Genomic DNA, 22806 nt, shown 5'->3' with positions numbered 1-22806 from the left:
ATATTTGACCCTACTTGTATGTGCCCCTGTATCAAAAGGACTGGCCCGAGCTTGCCCCCCCCATTTAAACTGGCCTATAACCGCCACTGAAAGGTGCCTATAAATACAATGCATTATTATTATTATTATTATTATTATTATTATTATTATTATTATTATCATTATTATTATTGTTGTTAATATTATTATTATTAGTAGTAACTGAGTTGATCAACAGTACCTGGACTTCCTATGGCTCGTGAGGAGGAGGGCTCGAGGAGAGCTCGTGCTGTGATGGGACTATCCGTTAGTAGCCTACCCACACAGCCTCCTCCTCTTCCATCATGGCTCCGTCGGCAGAAAGGCAAGGATACTGGGGGCGGCCGACCTCAACACTGGACTGGTGCGAAGAAAATTATGTCGTCTCTTTTTACATCGCGGAATTCTGTAAGTAAATACATTTAATCGCTCATAGTGGAAAGTGTGACATTCGTGGCTGGTTTGAGGAGACTTTGGGGGAGGACAGCCATTCTGTGGATTTACAGTCGCCCCTGAATAACGTAAACATGACGTGGGAGCAGCGGCTGTAACAATCGTAGAATATGTTTCTGTTAACGTTACCTTGTTTGCTCGGGTTTTATGAATTTACGGTCTGTCAGTATGCTAACTTGTTAGCTAGCTCGCACGGGATTTTACCATGTAGAGCTGTAATGAGGAAAAAGAAAAGCTGTGTGCCGCGGAGATAATGCTCCAGTCAGGCTGTTTTGCATAGCTTTACTGAAGGTTTTTGTTTCGCTCGGTACAGTGTCAGCCCATAGACACATCACATTTTAATTTCAGTCCAGCACTTACTTGTATTTCAGCTCGACTGTAGTATGTGGTTATGAATGTTTCCCCTCTCAAGGTGCATTAACGTCATTCAATTGAAACTTGATGAAACGTCTTCTCCAGATTACCAAGGCGCCTCATTGCTTAGTCTAACCATAACAAACTGGTTCCTCAGGAACCATTATCTAGATTTTAAACACAGTTAGTGTCATAGTGTTCAAAAACTGTAAGCAGGCTTTCATGAAGGTAACTCATCACTGTAAAGGCAATTTAAGCCCAAGAAAGTAATTTGGGGAATGAGTTCAGAGGATTTGTAGTCCAGCCCTCTTTTCTGTGCATGGTATTAATTAGCTTTTCAAAGGACAGTCTTTTTCATTAATGGCTGCCACACCAACACGTAATTCAGCAAGAAATTCTATAATATCCTACTTTGCAGAATTTATAGGGGGTGAATTAAGGGTAGTTGGGACAGTTTTTGAATATCCTCCATCTGTAGGCTTTCTAGCCTAAAATAGAAAAATAGCCTAACAAATGATACATGTAATACTGATGATGTTACCTATCTATTTGTCTGGGAAAGACAGTTATATAATTTTCCAAGGAGGCGTGACATACCCTTTTAATTAAACTGATTCCAAACCTCTGTTTTTGGTAACATTTGGGTGATAGGGACAAGACCAGTGGCATACAGTAGTTAGGATAGGCCCCAGTGCACGCTATTATGATGGGCCCCAGTGCCAGATTTTGTGTCGAAACAGCTACTGTATATTTGATCGTATCTTTACATAATCAAGTACAGACTTGACGTTGAACAAAATCAACATACAAATGACCAAGAATTGCTGCAAATCTATATGACAAAAATACCAAATAAAATAAGAAATTAATCAATGAATTGATTTTTAAAATAGTTGAACATATAATTGAACATATAATTTTGTTATAGATGCTACTGACTATTTCAGAAAAGAAAAAAAAAAAGAAACATAGACAGAGATTGGTTTGCCTTCTTGAGGGTGTAAAACAGATGACCGCATTTGTATTTTAATGCGTGTTCTTCTTTGAACAAAGGGGTATTTCTGAGGTGGCAAGTTGAATCACTCGAATGGGCCTATTCTCTGCCCTAGAGAAAGCATGCCCTCCAACTGCTCTCTCTACAGGCCCCACAACCCCATGGGCCCCAGTGCAACCGCATTACCTGCACTTTATTTATTTATGGCCCTGGACAGGACCTTTGGGACAGGAGCTTTTGGTGATTGGGACAGGACATCTTATCCCTGATTTCTAGTGTAAGCATATTTTTGCACAGTTTATTTTAGGGATGCACCAAAATGAAAATTTGTGGCCGAAGCCGAAGCTGAATAATATTAAACGCTTGGCGGAATACCGAGTACCGAATACCGAATATCGTTGTTTAGTTTTTCATGAGTTTTTGCAGATGAACCCCCCTCCAGATTAGTGTTGTCACGGTACCAAAATTGGATCCCACTGTACGATACCAATGAAAATATCATGGTTCTGAGTAGTATCACGATACCACAGCGAAAATGAGGCAGATGTGCCTTTTGTCATTTATAAAAAGATAAATCACTTTTCTATAATACATCAATGATATTTCAATGGAATAAATTACTTATTGACTTATTCATACTTCAAAAACAGCATCAATGAGTGATGAACATAGGGGGAATCAAAATAAAATAAATAAATAAAATAAGAATCAACCAGCCACCCTCCTCCCCTTCATAAGTAAAGAACAGTCCCTAAAGTGCGGTGAGGTTTGTGGGCCGTGAACGGCTCGTTTCTCCTCCGACATGTCACATACCTGTGTTCGGCTGGCTCGGCTGTTCAGGTACTTCTGGGCAGTCCACACGCCAAGAAGAGGATATTATGGGAGGACAGGAATACATTACTGTCTGTCTGTGACCCCCGTTCAACCCACAACCGATGGGATTCGCCTTTCGTTTCTGTTGGTGGTTGAAATCTGTAGGCTGCTCACACAGCGTGCTGAATGATTTAAACCTATTTTGCTCGCTCAGAACTATTTTTAGTCGCAAATGCGAGTGTGGAGATGGGCGGATCGCCACACTGCCGACATTTTATTCAGCCCGTCACGGCATGCTGTTTGATTGCGTTATCAAAACACGCCGCTATTATTCGGCCTTGCTTTTAACTTATTCCACTGAATACCGAATGTGTGTTTTTTTGCAATATTTGGCTGAATATATTTGGTTACCGAATATTCGGTGCATCCCTAGTTTATTTCATACTTTGATATAATTTCACATGCTCATTTTTCTTCTCTCCAAGACCACCACCGGCACCTTAATCTTAACGTTGTGGAGGGGTTTGCGTGTCCCTTTGAACCTGGGAGCTGTGTTGTCCAGGGCTAATAGCCCCGGGTAGGGTGTCCAAAGGCAAAGTGGTCCCGGGGGAGGGACCAGACTAAGAGCGATTCAAAGACCTCGATGACATGGACTTTTCAGGAGGTGAGCACCTTGCCCGGTATGGGGACACTGGGGCCCCCGCCTGGAGCCAGACCCGGGGCAGAGCTCGCCAGCGAGCTTCTGGTAGTCGGGCCTTAGGGCTCAGCCTGAAGGGATTACATGGAGCCGTTGCCCTGTGGATTAGAGCTTAGATTCTCTGCCCGAGGCCGAACCCGACCCGGACCCGACCTGTAATTTCCCGCCACTATCCTCGGGCTCGGACGGGTAGGGCTCCTCATAATAGACCTAGGCTATGGAACCAACTACTTATAACCCCTTGACGGCGCCACTGGCTGCGCACGTGTGAGTCAACGGTGACAACGTGTGTGTCGGCTTCGTTGAGTGTACCAAATGCAGCACGATACTGGTATATAACAGCAAAAAGACGGGGCCACTTAAGAGGCACATGACAAAGGCTTGCCATGGAAAGAAAGACGAGAGTCAGCCTTCAATGTCCACATTCATATCCTTAAAAAAAAATGTTGGGTTTAAACCGGGCTCGGGCTCTTAATTACAGTTAAAGGGCCGGGCCAGGCCGGGCTCGGACAGAACATGCACGGGCTCAGGTGGGGTCGGGCTGGATTTTTTTTGGCCCTATCTAAGCTCTACTGTGGGTCCACCACCCGCAGGGACAGAAATCAGGGGCAAGTGCATTGTGTGCCAGGTGGCAGGCAGGGGCGGGGCGCCTGGCGTGCTGATCCCTGGCGTTGCGGACTGGCTTCGGGAATGTGGAATTAGGGGTGGGCGATATGGCTGAAAAGTATATCACAATATTGTTAAATTAAGAACGATAGGTGGACTCCAATATGCAGACAACAGCTGAGCTCAGTTCAAAAGGTTTATTCTTCACAATCAAGTGAGTTATCGTTATAGGCCGGAGTGGGATTCAAACTCGAGTCTTTTGCATGGAAGGCGAAGACGCTGCTGTTGGACCACGTGGGCAGTGAGTAGCAACTGGTGGGTACCACTGATAAGGAGGACCGGGGAGAGGACGAAGCTGGACCGAGGCAGGGTGAGGGAAATCCAGGATCGGATGTTAGCTGAGGAGTGGAGCAGGCAGAGGAGCGGAGCAGGCAGAGGAGGATGCAGCTTGAGGCTTGACAGCAGCAGGCAAAAAGCAGCGGCACGCGAGGCAGGTCAGCAGCAGAAGTCCCGGAGAGATGTTGTCTGGAAACAGAGGAAATTGGAGTCAGGAGCGAGGTAAAAACGGCAAAGACCAAATACGCACAAAACTGGTGCAAGACAGGGGACAAGAACTTTACCACACTAGGGTATGCAACGAACTGGCGACTACTAAATGGGAAGAGCCGGTCTCATATCCTCCGGGTTGATTGCTGAAAGACTGCAGGTGTGGAGATGATTGCAGCACCTTGCCTCACCTGCTCACACTCACAGAACGGGGGAAAGAGAGGAGGGAAAGGAAAAAACAGGTGCGATCCGAACAGATATAGCTGGTTCATATTGATCGATAACGATAATTATCGATATTTTTTTATAACCTATTTAAAATAAGGACCAGGAGAAAATAAATGAATTTTAAGACATTTATTTTAAACTCAGCTTTCTTCTGATTTCAATCACAGTTATCAGTCAAGGCACACGGAGTAACAAAAATTACAAACAAACAAAATTACTTTAGAAATACATTATATTTACTGCCCTTGAACTCTACCAAACCAACTAGCTGACCAAAAATGTGGAAAGAATAAATGAATGAATGAAAATGAAAGTAAAGAAGTTGCATATAACGAGCCATTTTACTTTCACTGACAGTGCCGGTATGCTGAACAAGATCTGAATGATGAGTACATATTTCACATACATATATTTTATTTGAGTTTAAATAACTTATTGAGAAAGGCGATGTTTAGAGAGCAAGCCCAAATAACCAACTCCACTTTAGAAACAAGCCCAAAAAACTGCAGACTACCAATATTTGTAAGCGGCTTTACAAAAAAACAAGCCCAAAATGGCTTACAAGCAGACCTGGCAAACCTGACATTGTTAGCTGTTTGCGTGACACCGTTGCTAGGTTACCAGGGAGCAAGTGAGTGTGTTCATGCAACCAACCTCGCACAGCCCGTCTCCGAAGGTAACTTGCGCGGCTTTCCTCGTGTTTTTTCCCGACAGAATACAGTAACATTATCGAATGGTATATTGAATGTTTTTCTATCGACGGCACATAAGTGTTTATCGCGAGATGATATGTTATTGTTTTATAGTGAGGGTAGAGGGAGCGTGAGATGGATCGGCTAGTCGGTGTGGCTTCTGCAGTGGTGCGGGCGCTGCACCGGTCCGTCATGGTGAAGAGGGAGCTGAGCTGCAAGGTGACGCTTTCGATTTACTGGTCCATCTCCGTTCCAACCCTCACCTATGGTCATGAGCTCTGGGTAGTGACCGAAAGAATGAGATTGCGGATACAAGCGGTGGAATTGAGTTTTCTCCGTGGGGTGGCTGAGCTCAGCCTTAGAAAAAGGGTGAGGAGCTCGGACATCCGGAAGGAGCTCGGAGTAGAGCCGCTGCTCCTTTGGGTTGAAAGGGGTCGGTTGAGGTGCTCGAGGTGTCCTGGGCACGTCCCACTGGTAGGAGGCCCCAGGGTAGACCCAGAACACGCTGGAGGGATTACATGTCTCGTCTCGTCTGGGAACACCTTGGGGTCCCCAAGGAGGAGTTGGAAAGTGTTGCTGGGGAGAGGGATGTCTGGGGTGCTTTGCTCGGCCTGCTGCCCCCGCGACCCGGCCCCGGATAAGCGGATGAAAATGGATGGATGGACATTTTTCTTTTCCTGTTCATCATGATGAATTAGGATTCCATGTACATTTCTGTTCAACTGTATTTCTGAAGTCCATCCACAATTCATACAAGATAAAGCTGTCTGTCCTCACTAGGGCTGGGTATCGCTACTGACCTCCCGATCCGATACGATTCTGATACACAAGGTCCCAAGTCAATATGATTTTCGATACGATGTGATACGATGTGATATCGATATTATAGTTACAATACAAATTTTGCTTTGGTAATGGCAGAGATTCTCAAAGAACTAATGCTGTAAATTCAATTGTAAAAGGAACCCTCTAACATGATGCATAATTAAATATTAATATTTACATTAAGAACTGACCATTTAACAAATACTTACACAACATCATGTACTTTTTATCTATACATGATGACCGACAGTCATTCAACAACACAAAAGAGCAACTTCGTCTCCATTTAAACTTCCACAAACAAATATTGAACAGCAGCATGTTGTAAACGGTGTTTTGCTTTGTAAATAAAATAAAAAATACAAGTAATATGAACATTTCCAATTCTCAAACATTGTAGTGCAAACAGATTTTAGGTCTGTACATCTGGCTCATGGTGCATGCAATGCACATTCTCAACCTAGTTAACACCTATTAGTAGGGATGCACCGAAATGAAGATTTGTGGCTGAAGCCGAAGCCGAATAATATTAAACGCTTGGCCGAATACAGAGTACCGAATACCGAATATTGTTGTTTAGTTTTTCATTAGTTTTTGCAGATGAACCCCCTCCAGATTAGTGTTGTCAGGGTACCAATATTGGGACCCACTGTACGATACCAATGAAAATATCATGGTTCTGAGTAGTATCACGATACCACAGCGAAAATAAGGCAGATGTGCCTTTTGTCATTTATAAAAAGATAAATCACTTTTCTATAATACATCAATGATATTTCAATGGAATAAATTACTTACTGACTTATTCATACTTCAAAAACAGCATCAATAAGTGATTAACATAGGGGGAATCAAAATAAAATAAATAAATAAAATAAGAATCAACCAGCCACCCTCCTCCCCTGACGTGTGGTGAGGTTTGTGGGCCGTGAACGGCTCGTTTCTCCTCTGACACATCACATACCTGTGTTCGGCTGGTTCGGCTGTTCAGGTACTTTAGGGCAGTCATGACACCAAGAAGAGGATATTATTGGAGCCGACTTCTCCGTCGCGGTAAGCCGATGGCCGCCGTATTTGACAGGAAAACATTACTGTCTGTGTCTGTGACCCCCGTTCAACCCACAACCAATGGGATTCGCCTTTCGTTTCTGCTGGTGGTCAAAATCTGGAGGCTGCTCGCACAGCGTGCTGAATAATTTAAGCCTATTTTGCTTGCTCAAAACTATTTTTAGTCGCAAATGCGAGTGCCGTGACGGGCGGATCGCCACACTGCCGACATTTTACTCCACCCGTCACGGACGCTGTTTGATTGCGTTATCAAAACACGCCACTATTATTCGGCCTTGCTTTTAACTTATTCCACCGAATACTGAATGTGTGTTTATTTGCAATATTCGGCCGAATATATTCGGTTACCGAATATTCGGTGCATCCCTACCTATTAGTATTACCAGTGTGTGGCACTGAGACTCTTGCTCACTCAGATCACCAGCAGCCAACCAATGTAAACAATAATAATAGAAAATATAAACAATCACTAGACCCAGACCAGACCCAGACCAGGCCAGACACAGACCCAGACCCAGTCTAGAGCTTTGACCAGACCTAGACCAGACCAGACCCAGACCCAGACCCGACCAGACCCGACCCGACCAGACCCAGACCCAGACCAGACCAGACCAGACCAGACCCAGACCACACCAGACCACACCAGACCACACCAGACCCAGACCCAGATCAGACCAGGCTAGACCCAGACCAGACTAACCAGAGCAGACCCACATCCATGGACACTAAACATATAGACAAAAGGTAATACTGAAGTGTACCTCATGAAAACATACAATCACTGCATTGATTGTCTCACAAAGCTTTGGTGCAATTTGAATAGAAATTGAAAAAACCCACCTCTGAACTACAGTGCATTTTAAAAGAAAAGAAAAGTGGACAATCTAAACCCAACTGTAAAGTCCATGACACTAAGGCCCCTTCATGAATGCTTCCTCACTATTTGCTGGGGACCGTAAGATTTCTCTGCAAGAAAAGCAGCTGATCGGCATGTTCTGGAGTGAGGCAGCTCCTTTTTGCTGTGACAATGTCACCAATGGTTGAGAATACCCTCTCAGAAGGGACACTGGTCCCAGGCACACAAACGCTTCGCTTGGTGAGCTAAAAGGGGGTAACTCGCCTCATGCTTCATCCACCAGCTCAGTGGATTTTCAGAGAGTGGGAGAGGATCTACTTCTCTGTATCCTTTGACTTCATCCTGTGCCTTCTCAGGTGCACTTCTCACTGGTACCACTGGTTCTTTTGGCTTGTAGGCTGGACCCAGGAGAGACATCAGTGCAGAAGAAGGTTCCTTGGACCTCTTTGTTGAAGGAGGATCAGCAGCAAGGGAGCTGTCTTCCTGCTGTACAGAAACAGCAGCATTGATTCATTGCATTGGCTTTGCATAGATACAGGTATACACTGTGTATACAGTACACTTACATGCACAGACACACCCCAGTGTATTTTAACTATTTTATAATGCAAAATAACCGAGCACACCCTAGGGGTTATAAATTTGTCTTTGCTGGAAACCCATTAGATTGAATTTTGTACAGACAACCAATGTATTAGTCTGCTAGTAAGCATACCTTGAATCCAAGTTGTCGTGCACGGCAGTCTTGAGGTCCTTAATCACGGGTGAGTCGTTGGGGACACTGATCATCTCATCCAACAGCTGTGTGTGCAGGGTTGCAATGACGGAGAGTGTTGGGGTCATCTCTTCGGACATGACCAGTGTGGCTGCCTTCAGTAATAATAATAATAATAATAATAATGATAATACATTATATTTGTGTATAGCACTTTATATCTGAAACAGATCTCAAAGTGCTGCAGTAAAGGATGAGCTAAGATAAGACAAATGACAAAAGAAAGAAAAATGAGAAAATACAAAACATAAGAATAAGACAAGAGTGATACCTTCAGTGGCTGGAGAGCTTTCACAATATTTTCTGCCACTGTCACGTCAGCTTCTGTCAGGGTGCAGAGGTCTCGTTTGTTCCTGCACACCTCAGATGAGAGCAGAGTTGCTGTGATAAGATAAGAAAAACTTTATTGTCCAATTAATTTTAAATTGAAATTCATCTTTGGCACTGGCACATAGACAGACAAACATCATTAAACATATTATATCTGTCCGTCTGTCTGTCTGTCTTTCTGTCGGTCTGAGATGAGACCAGGCCTACACCGCCATGCAGGACACCCTGCAGTCAGACACACATCGCCCACACAGCCAAGCTCCGCCCACCCATCCAAGCTACTTAGCCAGCCAAGCTACCTAACCAGCCAAGCTAACTAGCCAGCCAAGATAGTAACTAGCCAGCCAGCCAAACTACCTAGCCAGCCAAGCTACCTAGCCATCCAAGCTACCTAGCCAACCAAGCTACCTAGCCAGCCAGCCAGTCAAGCTACCTAGCCAGCCAAGCTACCTAGCCATAAGAGTGCCTAGGGTCAGCACACGCATATGCGCCCCTAATGGTATTCACCTGTGATCGCTGGTTGTTGCTCCAAGAAGTGTTCCAGCATGCGCAGTGCGCTGTTCCAGCGGGTCACCACGTCGATCACCAACTTGTGTTGAGGCAGCTCCAGAATATTTTGCTTCTCTTAAGCATGTTGCTTGCCATTGTGCTGCGATGGAAGAAGGCTGTAATCCGCCTCACTCGGCAAAGCAGTCGGGCAACAGAGGTTATTCTGAGTGCTGCTTGTTAGGCTAAGTTCAGCGTGTGGGCGAAACAGCCAACATGCAACTCCATCGAGGCCACTGCCCGGACCATGTTGGCCGCGTTGTCTGTAACGATGGCTGGGTCTTTGTCCGTGAGCTCCCTCTCTCGAAGAGCCTCGGTCAACAGCTCAACAAGATGACTCACGGTGTGGCTGGCTTCAATCACCTGCGTTTGTAAAACATGGGACATGAGGCACCAGTCACTGTTGATGTAATGAGAAGTGATGGTCAAGTAGGAATCCGTAGCTCTGCTTGTCCAGCTGTCGCAAGTGATAGCAACTCTCTCTGCTGATTTCAGTGCAGTTACGACGTTGTTTTTAACCTCTGTGTACAGCTTTGGGATTGTCACTTGCCTCAGTTGTTTCCATGTCGGTATCGCATAGCGTGGTTCCAGTGTCTTGACGAGATGTCTGAAGCCTACATTTTCGACTAGCTGTATGGTCGGAGATCCTTGCAGATAAAAGTTGCCAGAGCCGAAGCGATTTTCTCTGCATGTGGAGACGTGGACTGAAACTTCGTCCCAAATGCTTTCTCCAGTGAGGGTTGTTGCAGTGACTTGTTTCCTGGTTGTTGTTGAGTATGCTCTGGGTGATGCCTTGTCAAATGGCTCCGGAGATTTGTTGTGTTGCCGTTGTAGTTCACTTCCACTTTGCACATTTTGCACACAGCGTTGTTTTTGTCCAGTTCTTCACAGTTTTCTTTCTTTTTGAAGCCATAGTGCCGCCAGACATTGGCTTTTAAATGTGACGGTGACATCAGCTGAGCGTCCGCTTCCGCCATGCTGGTTCTTCATTCTGAAGCACATGGCCTGGATCTCGCGAGATCTGATCATCTGACTGCAATAACGTTGCGCTAAGCACTAAACCACGAGAGACTAACGGGGCAAACCAAACAAAAAACGGTTTGATAATTGTTCCTACACATGAATATCGATTCAATATCTAAATATCGATATTTTTAACCCACCCATAGTTCTCCCTGTCACAATAACCTCCTCCCTTCCATATCCTTTCTTAATTCTCTCTCACCAGATTTCTAGGGCTGTAGTCTCCTGGTCAACTGATCGATTATTTGGTTGATATGTTCTCATCTGACCAAATTCTCATTGGTCGAATAATTGCCTAGCTTCTTTCATAAGGAGGAAAGTGCTACATCAATAGCTTTCCAGGGTTAATCCATTATTTCCTGCGGCGGGAGGGACAGGCCGTGAAAATAGGGGTGTTTTCAAAACACCCCCTTTGTTTACACATTTTTGAACTCCCCCACCCTAACGCTCAGCATCGCCATGACGCAGACCTAGTGTCAGTTTCTGTATACTGACACCTTTTCCCTCAGTGGTAACAAAGCTTGTATTTACTTGTATTTCACAGATAAGAAACAATAAATTGCGAAGACAGTAAAGCCTCCACTAAAATAGCATTTTAAGTCTTCTTTGTGATATATCCTTTAGGGATTTATACTTCGGGATTTATCCTGGCTTCATATGAACAGAGAAAAACTTCACCCGTCGCTAGGCTAATTTATACAATGTAAAATGCCATAGGCTGGCGCTAATAATGTTAGCATGTTGTATTTGTTTGGAAAACGTGTTTAGTGTGACAGTTGATTTGTCGGTGTATCTTGTGAGTTGTAATTGAGCCAAATTGTGTGCTGTTACCTTTGTTAAATGTTGCTGTTGTCCCTGGTTTTATATGAGAAGAGGGAAAGATTGCTAGCCACTAGGCTAATTTATACAATGTGAAATGCCATAGGCTTGTGCTAATAATGTTAGCATGTTGTATTGGTGGGGGAAATGTGTCCAGATGTGTCCGCTGTGAGGGTCCTAAGGACAGAGGGATGTGCTGTAAAGCCCTGTGAGGCAAATTGTGATTTGTGATATTGGGCTTTATAAATAAAATTGATTGATTGAGATAAAGACCAGTGTTTGTCAATGCTGCGATTTATAGTGAAGCCAATTTACCTACGTGTGTTTGAAATTGTCTCTATTAAGCCATATTTAATGTGTGTTTTGAATCAAGTAAACTTTACAGCACTTAACAGAGTCCTCCACCGCCGACTAGTGTTTTGGAGGTGTAACTGCAGAGTGACACAGACACACCACCACAGAAGTAAAAATAACGTGCAGATTTTTTTTTCTCAAGACTAATCAATTAGTTGAAGATGTATATGTATGACTTCAGTGGACCAAGATTTTCTTTGGTTGACTACAGCCCTACAAATTTCATTGAACACATTTGACTTAGATTTAAAAAAAAATATTTAAGTCTGAAATCTATTGAATACATTTGATTGGGTTTAACAAAAATGCTTGATTTAAAAAAAAAAAAATTAACTGAGGTTAAAACAATGCATAGTCAGGATTAGTAAGGGTTGGGTTGAATAGTGTATTAGTGTAAACTTGGTGCTTTTTGTTAGCTGGCTAGTCCAGCTAGCAACAATGATGCGCAAAAAAAAAAAAAAAACACACCTAGCAAAAGCAAGCTAATCCATACATAAATAAATATATATATATATATTTATTTATTTTTTGGTTGATTAGGATTCTGCGCACATGAAGAGATTGGGAAGCACTAAACTAGAGCATGCATTGCATACACAATGGTTCTCTGTTGCATGGTTGATCATTTTCTTTATTGGCAAAGTCTTATAGCACTGTTCCGATCACCCAAAACCATGTTTTCCCATTCACCCAAAACCTGTTGTCCCATTCAAACAACTTAATTCCAAAAATAGACACAAGATATGAACACATGACTGATTTTAGAGCTGTTGGACATGATAATCATGTTTCCATCAAAGGTTTGTGCGATATATTAGTAGTGCTGCATGATTTGTTAAAAATGTGCGATTGCAATTTTGATGGACAATATCGCGATTGCGATTACAATATAATAATAAATGGTATCATGGGTCTTCTTGCTTGATTCAATGGTTCCCCTACATTATATTAGGGGGGCACTGGTCTGACACAGTTATTGTTATGGACAGTGTGTAAATGACCATCAACAGACTGCTGTTACGCACAGTCAAACACGGCTCTCGCACAGCAGCGCAGCACGGCACTGTACACACACTCAGCCTGTGTTGCGTTCAGGTGTTGTCACGTAAATGATAAATTCCAGCATGTGAATAGTAGGGTTGGGTACCATTCATAATTGAACCGATACGGTACCGGTACCGGTATCTGGAATTCGGTATCGGTACCAAACGGTACCTTATTTCGGTACTTTTTAACCCTATGGACCCAAGGCCTTTTTGGGGTATTTTTACTGCCTTTACTTTAAGCTCATATCACAGTCATTATAAAGGCTACATACACATGCTATATCTTGTTTTTTTTTCAGGACAATCTGGGGTAACCAGATTTGCCATCATTCCATTTCCTTCTATGTGCCTGTATTTTATATTCATTTTTATATCAATGAAAAAACAAATATGTGTGCCTAAATTCTTACATTTTTACATGTATCTCACCATAGCAAGTTGGAAGTTATTCTGCCATATATGAAGAGGGGAGACTCTCTGGAATCTGGCAATATAAGAACCATGATGCTGGGACATTCTGTCACTTCACAGTTGTCCAAAACATGTGGTTTGTGCCAGGCGGACATGATTGCCAGTATTTTTTCATTATTGCAAGAAATTCCATTGACTCATTCACAAGTCAAAAATGTGTTTTATCTGAAAGAAACATGCAATATTTACATCTAAGATCATAGAAAAATAGTCAACCAAGTGCAATGATGTCCTCCAAGATAATATTTGTTTTTCAGTTTCAGTTTTATATTGGGGGGACATTTTGGGCATTGGTGGGGGGGCACGTGTCCCCCTCAATGTATATGGTGACTACTGCACTGTCAGCATGCATAATTAGGCTGCAGTTGTCTGGGTGCGCAAAGGTGAAGTGCGCTTGTCTTGTCATACAAAGCTTGATGGAGTGTCAACTGGACAATATGGAGATATTTGCATCTTGAAAGCCGGACTACAAATGTGGCTAGACAGGGAGAAACACACGCAAGCCTAAGACGTGGTAAGATACGATATTCCTCACTATATGAAGCAACTGATAACAAGATATGTATAATGGATTGTAAAGAAATTCGTCAGGTTTTTATTTTGTAGACAATTGATCTGGATTTATGGCGTGATGGGATGACAGCACAATGATATGTGTGGTATCTGGAAAAGCTCTGGTCCTGCGCTTTCATGTGATATGCGTGGCATTTCTGTGCGAGCCTGCGTTCGCGAGTAATCCATCCAACAGTAATGTGTGTGCAAAGCTGTATACATCATTTTATTGTAACTTTATCAATTTTTTTCGCTGTGAAACCACTGGATTACTTTGTCGGAAAGCTACAGTTCCGTTGTTTCATGTGATATGCGTGGCTTCTCGCTATGACGCACGGTCACAGAGAAAATCCACAGAGAAGAACGGGTGTGACGCACTATGCGTCGTTCAGGCCCATAGGGTTAAAGCCAACATTTTATTGAGAACATTTAGGAACAGTGCTGCACGTTAACTTTTGTTCTACACATTTTTTTTGTCGCCATTGTTGCTGAGTCTGAGGTGCGAGTCATGTGCTCTCGCTCTGCCTCCACCTCAGGTACCGAAATTTGGCACCGATTCATTTTAAGTGAATCGGTACTCGGTAGTACCGACGTGAATTAGTACCAAGTACAAAAAGTACCGGGTTTGTCTACCCAACCCTAGTGAATAGGCCATTGCACAACACAGCAGCAAGTCAAGTGGGCCCGAACCTGAGCAAAATTGCTCAATTTCCATCCATCCATCCATCCATCCATCCATCCATCCATCCATCCATCCATTTTCATCCGCTTATCCGGGGCCGGGTCGCGGGGGCAGCAGGCCGAGCAAAGCACCCCAGACATCCCTCTCCCTGGCAGTGCTTTCCAGCTCCTCCTGGGGGACCCCAAGGTGTTCCCAGGCCAGACAAGATATGTAATCCGTCCAGCGTGTTCTGGGTCTGCCCCGGGGCCTCCTACTAGTGGGATGTGCCGGGACACCTCCAGCTGGACTTTGATCTTTGAAAAAAATCTTAAAAGAAAAAGTAGTCTCCTTAACTGATGGCAGACTGGATCCAGTGCAGTTTGCTTATCAAGCTGGTAAAGGTGTTGATGACGCAAAACTTTTCATTTTAGACAGAGCACTAAAGCACCTGGAAAAACCCAAACCCACGTGAGACTTTTATTTGCCGATATTTCTTCCGCTTTTAATAAGATGCAGCCCCATATTTTAATTGAACGGCTAGCCTCTTATTTTATGATGATTTTATGCTTAATGAAAATTTAATGAAAATACATCTGATACAGGATATAAATCCTCTACATCAGACTCAAAATACTATCAGCCATACAAGAAAAACAAAACACAATATACAGTTAAAAACCTCAATAATACATACATATCACTTAATACATATAACAATATATCCAAGATAATCTCACATTATCTAAAAAATAATCCAAATCCACAAAAATCATATCCTTACTTTATAATTATAAAAAAAAATCCTTATTTGACCAGAATTTATCTAGTCTGATTTTAAAAGAATTCACTGATGGAGCCTGCACTACATCAGATCTTATTGTTGCTTTTAAACTTTTTAACAGACAGAGGGCAGCGTGTCTTCGTTAATGACCACACATCTACCCCCATTACTTCTAACAGTGGTTCCCCTCAGGGCTGTATTCTTTCGCTGTTCGCTCTTCTTCAGGATCCACAGACGGATCATGGAGTGGTTTTAAATGTAGGGATGTCCCGATCTGATATTCAGATCGGTATCGGCCACCGATATTAGCAAAAAACGTGCATCGGATTGGACTGCATGGAAAAATGCCGATCCCAGAACTCCGATCCAGGTTTTCCGGCCAGCCCAGGGCTCCGCGATTCAAGCAGTCCATTCCAGTGATCCGCTCCAGCACTTACTGTCAATCCACCAGGCCAGCATGCAGACGCACATGGAGGGAAGGGTAGAAAGAGTAGCGGTCAATTCAGTTAAAGGGATAGTGCACCCAAAAATGAAAAATTCAGCCATTATCTACTCACCCATATGCCGCTGGAGGCCCTGGTGAAGTTTTAGAGTCCTCACATCCCTTGCGGAGTTCGGCGGGGGCAGCGGCTAGCACACCTAATGGCAGACGGCGCCCCAGACTGACGTCCAAGAAGTACAAAATTGAATCCACAAAGTATCTCCATACTGCTCATCCATAGTGATCCAAGTGTGCTGCAGCTGCGACATAAAAAGTTGTTTCGAAAAGCGTCATATGAACTCTGTTTTTAGCCTCACTGTAGCCTGCAGCTCTGACTGGCCCCGCACATACCCCCGAGGCTCGGGTCTCCCTCCCTCCCGAGCCCTCCCTGGGAGACCCGAGCCTCGGGGGTATGTGCGAGGGCGGGATGGCTCCGCCAGGAACATAAAATATGCGCTGCACACTACCGCCTTTTTGGTCACAGATGAAGCCGTGAAATCGCGCCTCTTCACCTGCACAAAACACACCCAGGCATGAAAACTAACTCCACTCCTTTTTCTGTCTGGAAGGCGGTGGACTCGATGTCCTGACATACTCGAGTTTGTGCAACCTGCACAAACACAATAATTCGGCATAATCACAAATGGTGAAATGCACTGTTAACAACCAAAAAAATACTAACTCACAAGTTTACTGCCGCTCAGACTCACTACCACCTACTACTGCACATTGGACAGAGGCAGGGTCAAGGAGGCAGAGTCCCTCTCGTGACGTAGTATTAGGCGATGCTGAAAAATAATATTTCTAAGATGATGGAAACACAATTGCACAAACTTTGTGACATGGTTCCTTAACCTTAACCTAAAACTTAAATTACTGTCAAACCAGACAGAAAGGCAGAATTTGTTGTGTGATGTGTGGGAACCCAATGACAATAAGCTCTGTTTTATCTGAGTTCAGCTGATGAACTCAGATGGCAGCGGGAATGTCTAACAAATGAGTTGTTTTTTTTTTTTTTGTGGGGTTTTTTTTTTACGTTTTTGGGGGGCTTTTTGCCTTTAATGGACAGGACAGTGTAAAATGGGGAGAGAGAGGGAGATTGGGGGGACGACATGCAGCAAAGGGTCACTGATAAAAATGTTTGGAAACCCCGATTGAAGTTTAAATCTTTGGAGTGCAATTTATTCATTGTATATCGAGGGCCTTCCAGTTGCTGTCTTATTGTCAATGGTACTCAAGGTGCTCAGTGATGCAACAGTTAGTCCAAGGTAAACTGAAGCCAAGTGGGTCAGAGTTCAGTTTTATTGCTGCCTTCTTATATTCTGTTTATTTCATCCATGCTAACTTAGAGGCTTTTGCAGTGATATACACTACATTTTATTGTCCTAAAAAGTCCAATTCTAGGCAATTAGTTGTGAAGTGCAAGTTGTGTAGGCCTACTATATATATTATTATTATATAAAGGACACTCAGTTGAAGCTTCTATTTATATAAATGACACATGGTGGCCTAGCGACATCATTGTTTTCTGCCGTAGGAGAATTGTTTGGCATTTAAATGTTGATTCAGATTGCCATGGCTGGAATGTGGCATTGTTCATGTAGAAAAGAGACACCAGCATGGATTAAATCATTATGTGTTGTGTGCTTTTATGTATTATCTCTCTTTGTAAAAACATCAGCACATGGTGATGGGAGAATTCAGGCAAAGAGAGAGGTCATAAAGACGGTGTCTAATCACATTGATATGTGAAAAGCAAAACACATGCTGTAGTATGTGTGGCATGTGTGCATTTATTATCAGTAACCAAAGTCCACACATTTTGAAATGGCCACTCTGAAGTCTCCTGGAAAGGCCTTTGGCTTTTATCGGACACCTGCAGATAAAGGTAAAGTGTCATGTTGGTTATGTAAATACTAGTAAGCAGAATTTTTGAGCAGATTGTTTTACATGCCCATATTTGTGCATCATTTACCACACCTAGAATGACCAACGTCAGGATCAGTGCTGACCTCTGTTTTATCAGGTTCCCCATGGGCCTGAAAACAGCACAGCAAGAACACTGCAATAGCCTAGGGGAGAGGTTTACGTAGACAAACACTATGACCCGCTCAACCATAGGCCACTTCTGCAGATAAGGCTTTGATGTTGTTGAGGCCATCCCCACATCCCCACCCCAGGTTTTCTTAGCTGTTATCAGGTTTCCAATCAGCAGTGCTCTTGTCACACTTCTGTTCAGTTCATCTTCTTCAAAAATGACAAAATGAATACACTAATCTCTCACAAATGACAACAGTACAACCAGGGCACTACAAAATAGTGCAGCAACATACTGTAAAACAATTAGAGTGACAACTAACAATTATTTTCATTATTGCTTAATCTGCCAGTTTAATTGCTTGGTCTATAAAACATACAACACATACTAGGGCTGAACGATTTTGGAAAATAATCTAATTGCGATTTTTTCCCTCAATATTGCGATTGCGATTTAATATGCGATTATTTTTTCAAGGTCCTCTTCTCATGTATTTTTCAACAAACACAAGCAATAAATCAATCTGTTTCATAATAAACAATATCAGATTTATTTAAAGCGCAGATTACAACAATAAAGCAAACAAATCTGTGGCTTTACCTCTTCAACATGTCTAACTTTTCACGTTTCATGAAACATGATATGTGGACTGCACTTCTTAAACACTGTCTGAACTTAACAGGACAGTCTATAAATAAATGAATAAAATATACAGTCAGATATAAATATAAAAAAAATAAAGCTTACTGATCTCCAGTCAGTAACATTGCACATACTAAAGTGCAGGAAAAGTAAGGAGAACAAATATCTGCTTTAACCAATTGGACATTTTTTAGGTATATCAAACTCCCAATGAACACAAGATAAACTAGTGAATGTTCTTATTAAAAGAAGGGGAAAAAAACTTTTTGAACACTAATGGAAATATGNAATAAAATATACAGTCAGATATAAATATAAAAAAAATAAAGCTTACTGATCTCCAGTCAGTAACATTGCACATACTAAAGTGCAGGAAAAGTAAGGAGAACAAATATCTGCTTTAACCAATTGGACATTTTTTAGGTATATCAAACTCCCAATGAACACAAGATAAACTAGTGAATGTTCTTATTAAAAGAAGGGGAAAAAAACTTTTTGAACACTAATGGAAATATGATATTCACTCAGTAACAGCAGCACACAACATACTAAAGTGCAAAATGAGTATGGCACTGTCAGCCAGAAAGATTCTTCTGTGTAGTTCTCAGGAGCTCACAGATTTTTTGCAAGGAAAACCAGCATGTCAACTTTCGCTGGTTTTAAAGACGAGCGAGTGCAAGTCACTATATTCCCTCCAGCGCTGAAAAGACGCTCTGAAGGAGCACTTGTCGCAGGGACACAGAGATACTTGCGGGCCATATTGCACAGTCGTGGAAAGTTGATCTTGTGCACCTTCCACCAGGCTAAGGGGTCATCTTCTCCATCAATGGCAGGGGTCATGAGGTAAATGTTTAACTCTGCCTCAGTGACATCTTCAAGTTGCATGGGAGAAGCAGAAGAGGCCACAGCAGTCTTGAAGAAGCTGCCAAGAGACTTCTTTACCTCTTCGCCAGAGGGCTGTGCACCTTGAGGCCTCGGAGTGGTTTCAGTACGAGACCTCTTCTCCTACCAGATGAAAAAAAAACAGCAATTAGTATTGAAGTTAGATTACAAATAAATAAATATAAAGTGTGTTTGTGATATCATAGATACATAATTATTACTAACCTGGCTATATGCACGCCTTGCTGATTCCAGCATTTCAGTCTTGAGTCGGGTCTTAATGGTAGGAATGTTGTCTGCGGTGATGTATTGGGTTTTGAACCTGGGGTCCAGGAAGGATGCAACATCCAAAAGCTCTTGGATGCTGGGGTCACTGTACTTATCATTGAGGTATGCCAGGACCTTGGTTTTGATTGACCTAGTCAGGTCAGTGTCCTCTTGATCTTCAGCCAGGACTGATGTGGCCAGAAGGTGAAGAACTGGTTTGAGGTAGGAGATGCTCACATACTCCTCTCCAGAGAGAGCATCTGTAAAGTCCAGGAGAGGATGCAGTGCATTGTGAATAGACTCCAACACCTGAACATCCTGCCAGGATGGGATGAGGGAGCGTGCATATCGGTCACCTGACAATACCTGAGAAATGGCTTTGAGCTGCTCTAGCACCCTGGCAATCATCATTTCTTTGGATCCCCATCTTGTTGGGCATTCAGTGATGAGGCTGTGCTCAGGAAGTTTGAGCTCCCTCTGTGCTTCAGTCATTGCTGCCTTCTTCTTCCAACTGTGAGAGAAGTGCCCCACCACCTTCTTGCACAGCCCTATTGCTCTTGACACTCTGTCATCTTTGAGTGCATGTCCTGTAATACAAAATAATATAAGAACAGTGTAATTTATACAATTTGATTTGTGTGATTAAGGTTATCAACTTTGGAATAAATACACACATTCACATTCTCTCCCTCCACCTCTTACATTCACACACACACACACACACACACACACTGTCTCTCTCTGCTCACACAATCACGCACACACATGCCGACATACGTCATGATACTAATTTACGTACCGATGGCAAGATGTAATCGGTGCCCAAAACACTGCAGTCTGGTCCATTCATTTATCTGTGCTGCCATCACCATATTCGATGCGTTGTCCGTCGTTATACAGATGTGGTTTTCTTCCTGTAGATCCCAGCTGGCAAGCCCCTCTCTCAGGGCGGCTGCAGTGTTTTCCCCCGTGTGGTCGTCCGGGAAGTAGGATGCTTGAAGGCAGCGAGCTTTGAGATTTAAGTCTTCGTCAATGTAATGCACCGTTAGACTCTGGTATGGCTCCGACGTACGGCTCGACCACAGATCAGTTGTTGTTGCAAAAAACTCCACTGTTTTCAGCTCCGCTGCAACTCTCTGTCTGCATTTTTTGTATAGCTCAGGTATGGCAACCTGGCTAAAATGTGTGCGTGAGGGCATTCTGTACCGCTTATCCATTGTGTTTACCAAAGCCGTAAACCCAGGATTGGTCACTACACTAATGGGCATCATGTCTTTCGCTATGAACTCCGTTATTGCCTGAGTTATTTCCGCGTGCCGTTTCGAATTCTGTTCATAAGGAGTAATACTTTCAAACAGTTCGGTCAGTGATCCCTGTCGGCTGGTACTTTGCTTACTTGAAGTTGTAGCACTGGTCGTTGGCATTCTAGCCATGCAACTATCGTACATGGCTTTGTGGGTTTTTTTTAAGTATTGATAAAGGTTCATAGTGTTACCTTGTGAGGTAGCAACAGTAGCGAGGCACGTTCTGCACAATACCTGACGTTGCGCAGCATCTTCTTTTTTATAGCCAAAATAATTCCACACAACTGACGTGCCGCCCCTCTTTGGTACCAAACTTTTAGCTGTGCGCTCTTCTGACAAGCCTGAGGCCATTGTGCAGCAGGTTAAAGCGCAGCGTTGACTTCTCTCCCTGCCTGCTCTGCTTTGCTCCGCTTGGCTCACTCGCAAGTCATGTGACCAGATCACGTGACCAGTCAAATCGCAGCCTTTGCGGTTAGAAAATCTCGTTTTGTCATATCGCGATATTATCGCAAATGCAATTAATCGTTCAGCCCTAACACATACAACAGCAAAAAATGCCCATCACAGTGTCCTATAGCCTAAGGTGACTTCGTCAAATGTCCTCTACCCAAATATTAGTCCATTCGAACCCAATAACATTCATCATCCATCCAAATCTGTAGCCATTTATTATTAGAGTATATGACTATGACTATTTGTCATTTTTAAAATATTGTACTTTTTTTACGATGTAGACCAGTGAAGAGAATCTTCATATCTTTTTACATATGTTGTGTCTTTAACCACCTGGAAAAGGCAAGGTCAAGTGCTAGGTGCAACTCTTGTGCCTTTTCTGTGCCAGTTTTCAAGTGCGTGGCGTCAGGTTGCATCTGAGTATGCTAAGCAACCTCAACAAGCACCATATAATGGCCTATTTACTGGAAATCCTGAGTGCAGAGCTGATCTTCCAGGCACTGTTTGTGTGTAGGCCTATTGTCCGTGGGACAGATGTAAAGCTCTGGCAGCCCTGCACTAAAATGATCAGCTTCTTCTCCATATTTATCAGAGACTGATATTTACGGATGATGGGAAAGATATCTGCTGACTGGGATTGGTTGATCCTTGTCATATGACATGCGATGCGCACTGCTGTGTTCCAGAAGTTGAACTCAATTTATCTCAGTGTGCAGCCATTGCGCTAGGGTTGGGTCGGTTCTCGGTAATACCAGTTAGGTTCGGTACTCCGTCTTGGACCGGGGTTTTTTTTTTTGAGACCGACCAGACCGCTAACGTCATTTTACAGCCTGGAACGTACGCAGAGCGGACTCCGCGGAGGTCCGCCCGGACTAAAAGCAGACGTCCGCAAGCCCTGTGCGCGCAAAGCTCAGATTTTACGACCACACGGACTCCGCTCCGTGCACCAGTGTCACACAAAAGACTGCTAGGCATGTATTTTTCACATCGCTGGGATTTTTCTCGGACATTTTTACAGGAAACTACAGCGCGGAAGTGCGCTCGACTATGGAAGCCCGAATGACTGCGGACATTCCTCGCGGAGTCCGCTGCGCGTATAGTACGCCCGAGTCTGTGAGCACCTGTTTCTGCCTCTTCGCCAAGCGCACAGCGAGCAGGAGAGAGAGGGGGGTGGGGGTGGGGTGGGTACTGAGCTAGGGGGTGCAAGTGCGCATGCGCCGAGGCCTCTACT

The 22806-nt window shown here is 43.5% G+C and overlaps 2 protein-coding genes across 7 annotated transcripts in view; one reads left to right on the top strand and one right to left on the bottom strand.

The window, feature by feature from the left end:
* Positions 1 to 239: 239 nt before the first annotated feature.
* acer3 (alkaline ceramidase 3) overlaps positions 240 to 22806 on the top strand; it is a 123732-nt gene continuing 101165 nt past the window's right edge. For 3 of the 5 annotated variants that reach the window (XR_007569358.1, XR_007569354.1, XR_007569357.1), the window contains exon 1: positions 240 to 426. Coding sequence is in view for 1 of the 5 variants with exons in the window: in XM_050036243.1 (XP_049892200.1) it covers positions 324 to 426 (103 nt within the window). In the remaining 4 variants the exon portion in view is untranslated. Of the gene's footprint in view, positions 427 to 8547; positions 8689 to 22806 lie in introns of all 5 variants that reach the window. The other 2 variants (XR_007569359.1, XM_050036243.1) reach the window with 2 other exon arrangements.
* Positions 19025 to 22685, bottom strand: LOC126384541 (E3 SUMO-protein ligase ZBED1-like). 2 transcript variants are annotated; one of them, XM_050035657.1, is made up of 3 exons: positions 20618 to 22685; positions 19777 to 20405; positions 19025 to 19674 (listed from the first exon to the last, which is right to left on the bottom strand). In XM_050035657.1, the coding sequence occupies exons 1-3, from the start codon at positions 21471 to 21473 to the stop codon at positions 19282 to 19284; spliced, it is 1878 nt and encodes a 625-aa protein (XP_049891614.1). In that variant the 5' UTR covers positions 21474 to 22685; the 3' UTR covers positions 19025 to 19281. The 2 variants fall into 2 exon arrangements, with proteins under 2 accessions (XP_049891614.1, XP_049891622.1); XM_050035665.1 differs by having other exon boundaries at positions 19777 to 22685.

Source organism: Epinephelus moara, chromosome 3 (assembly GCF_006386435.1).
Source record: "Epinephelus moara isolate mb chromosome 3, YSFRI_EMoa_1.0, whole genome shotgun sequence".
In the NCBI taxonomy this organism is placed as follows: Eukaryota; Metazoa; Chordata; class Actinopteri; order Perciformes; family Serranidae; genus Epinephelus; species Epinephelus moara.
Note: the sequence above shows the minus strand (reverse complement) of the source record. Positions and strands in the feature narration are given on the sequence as shown.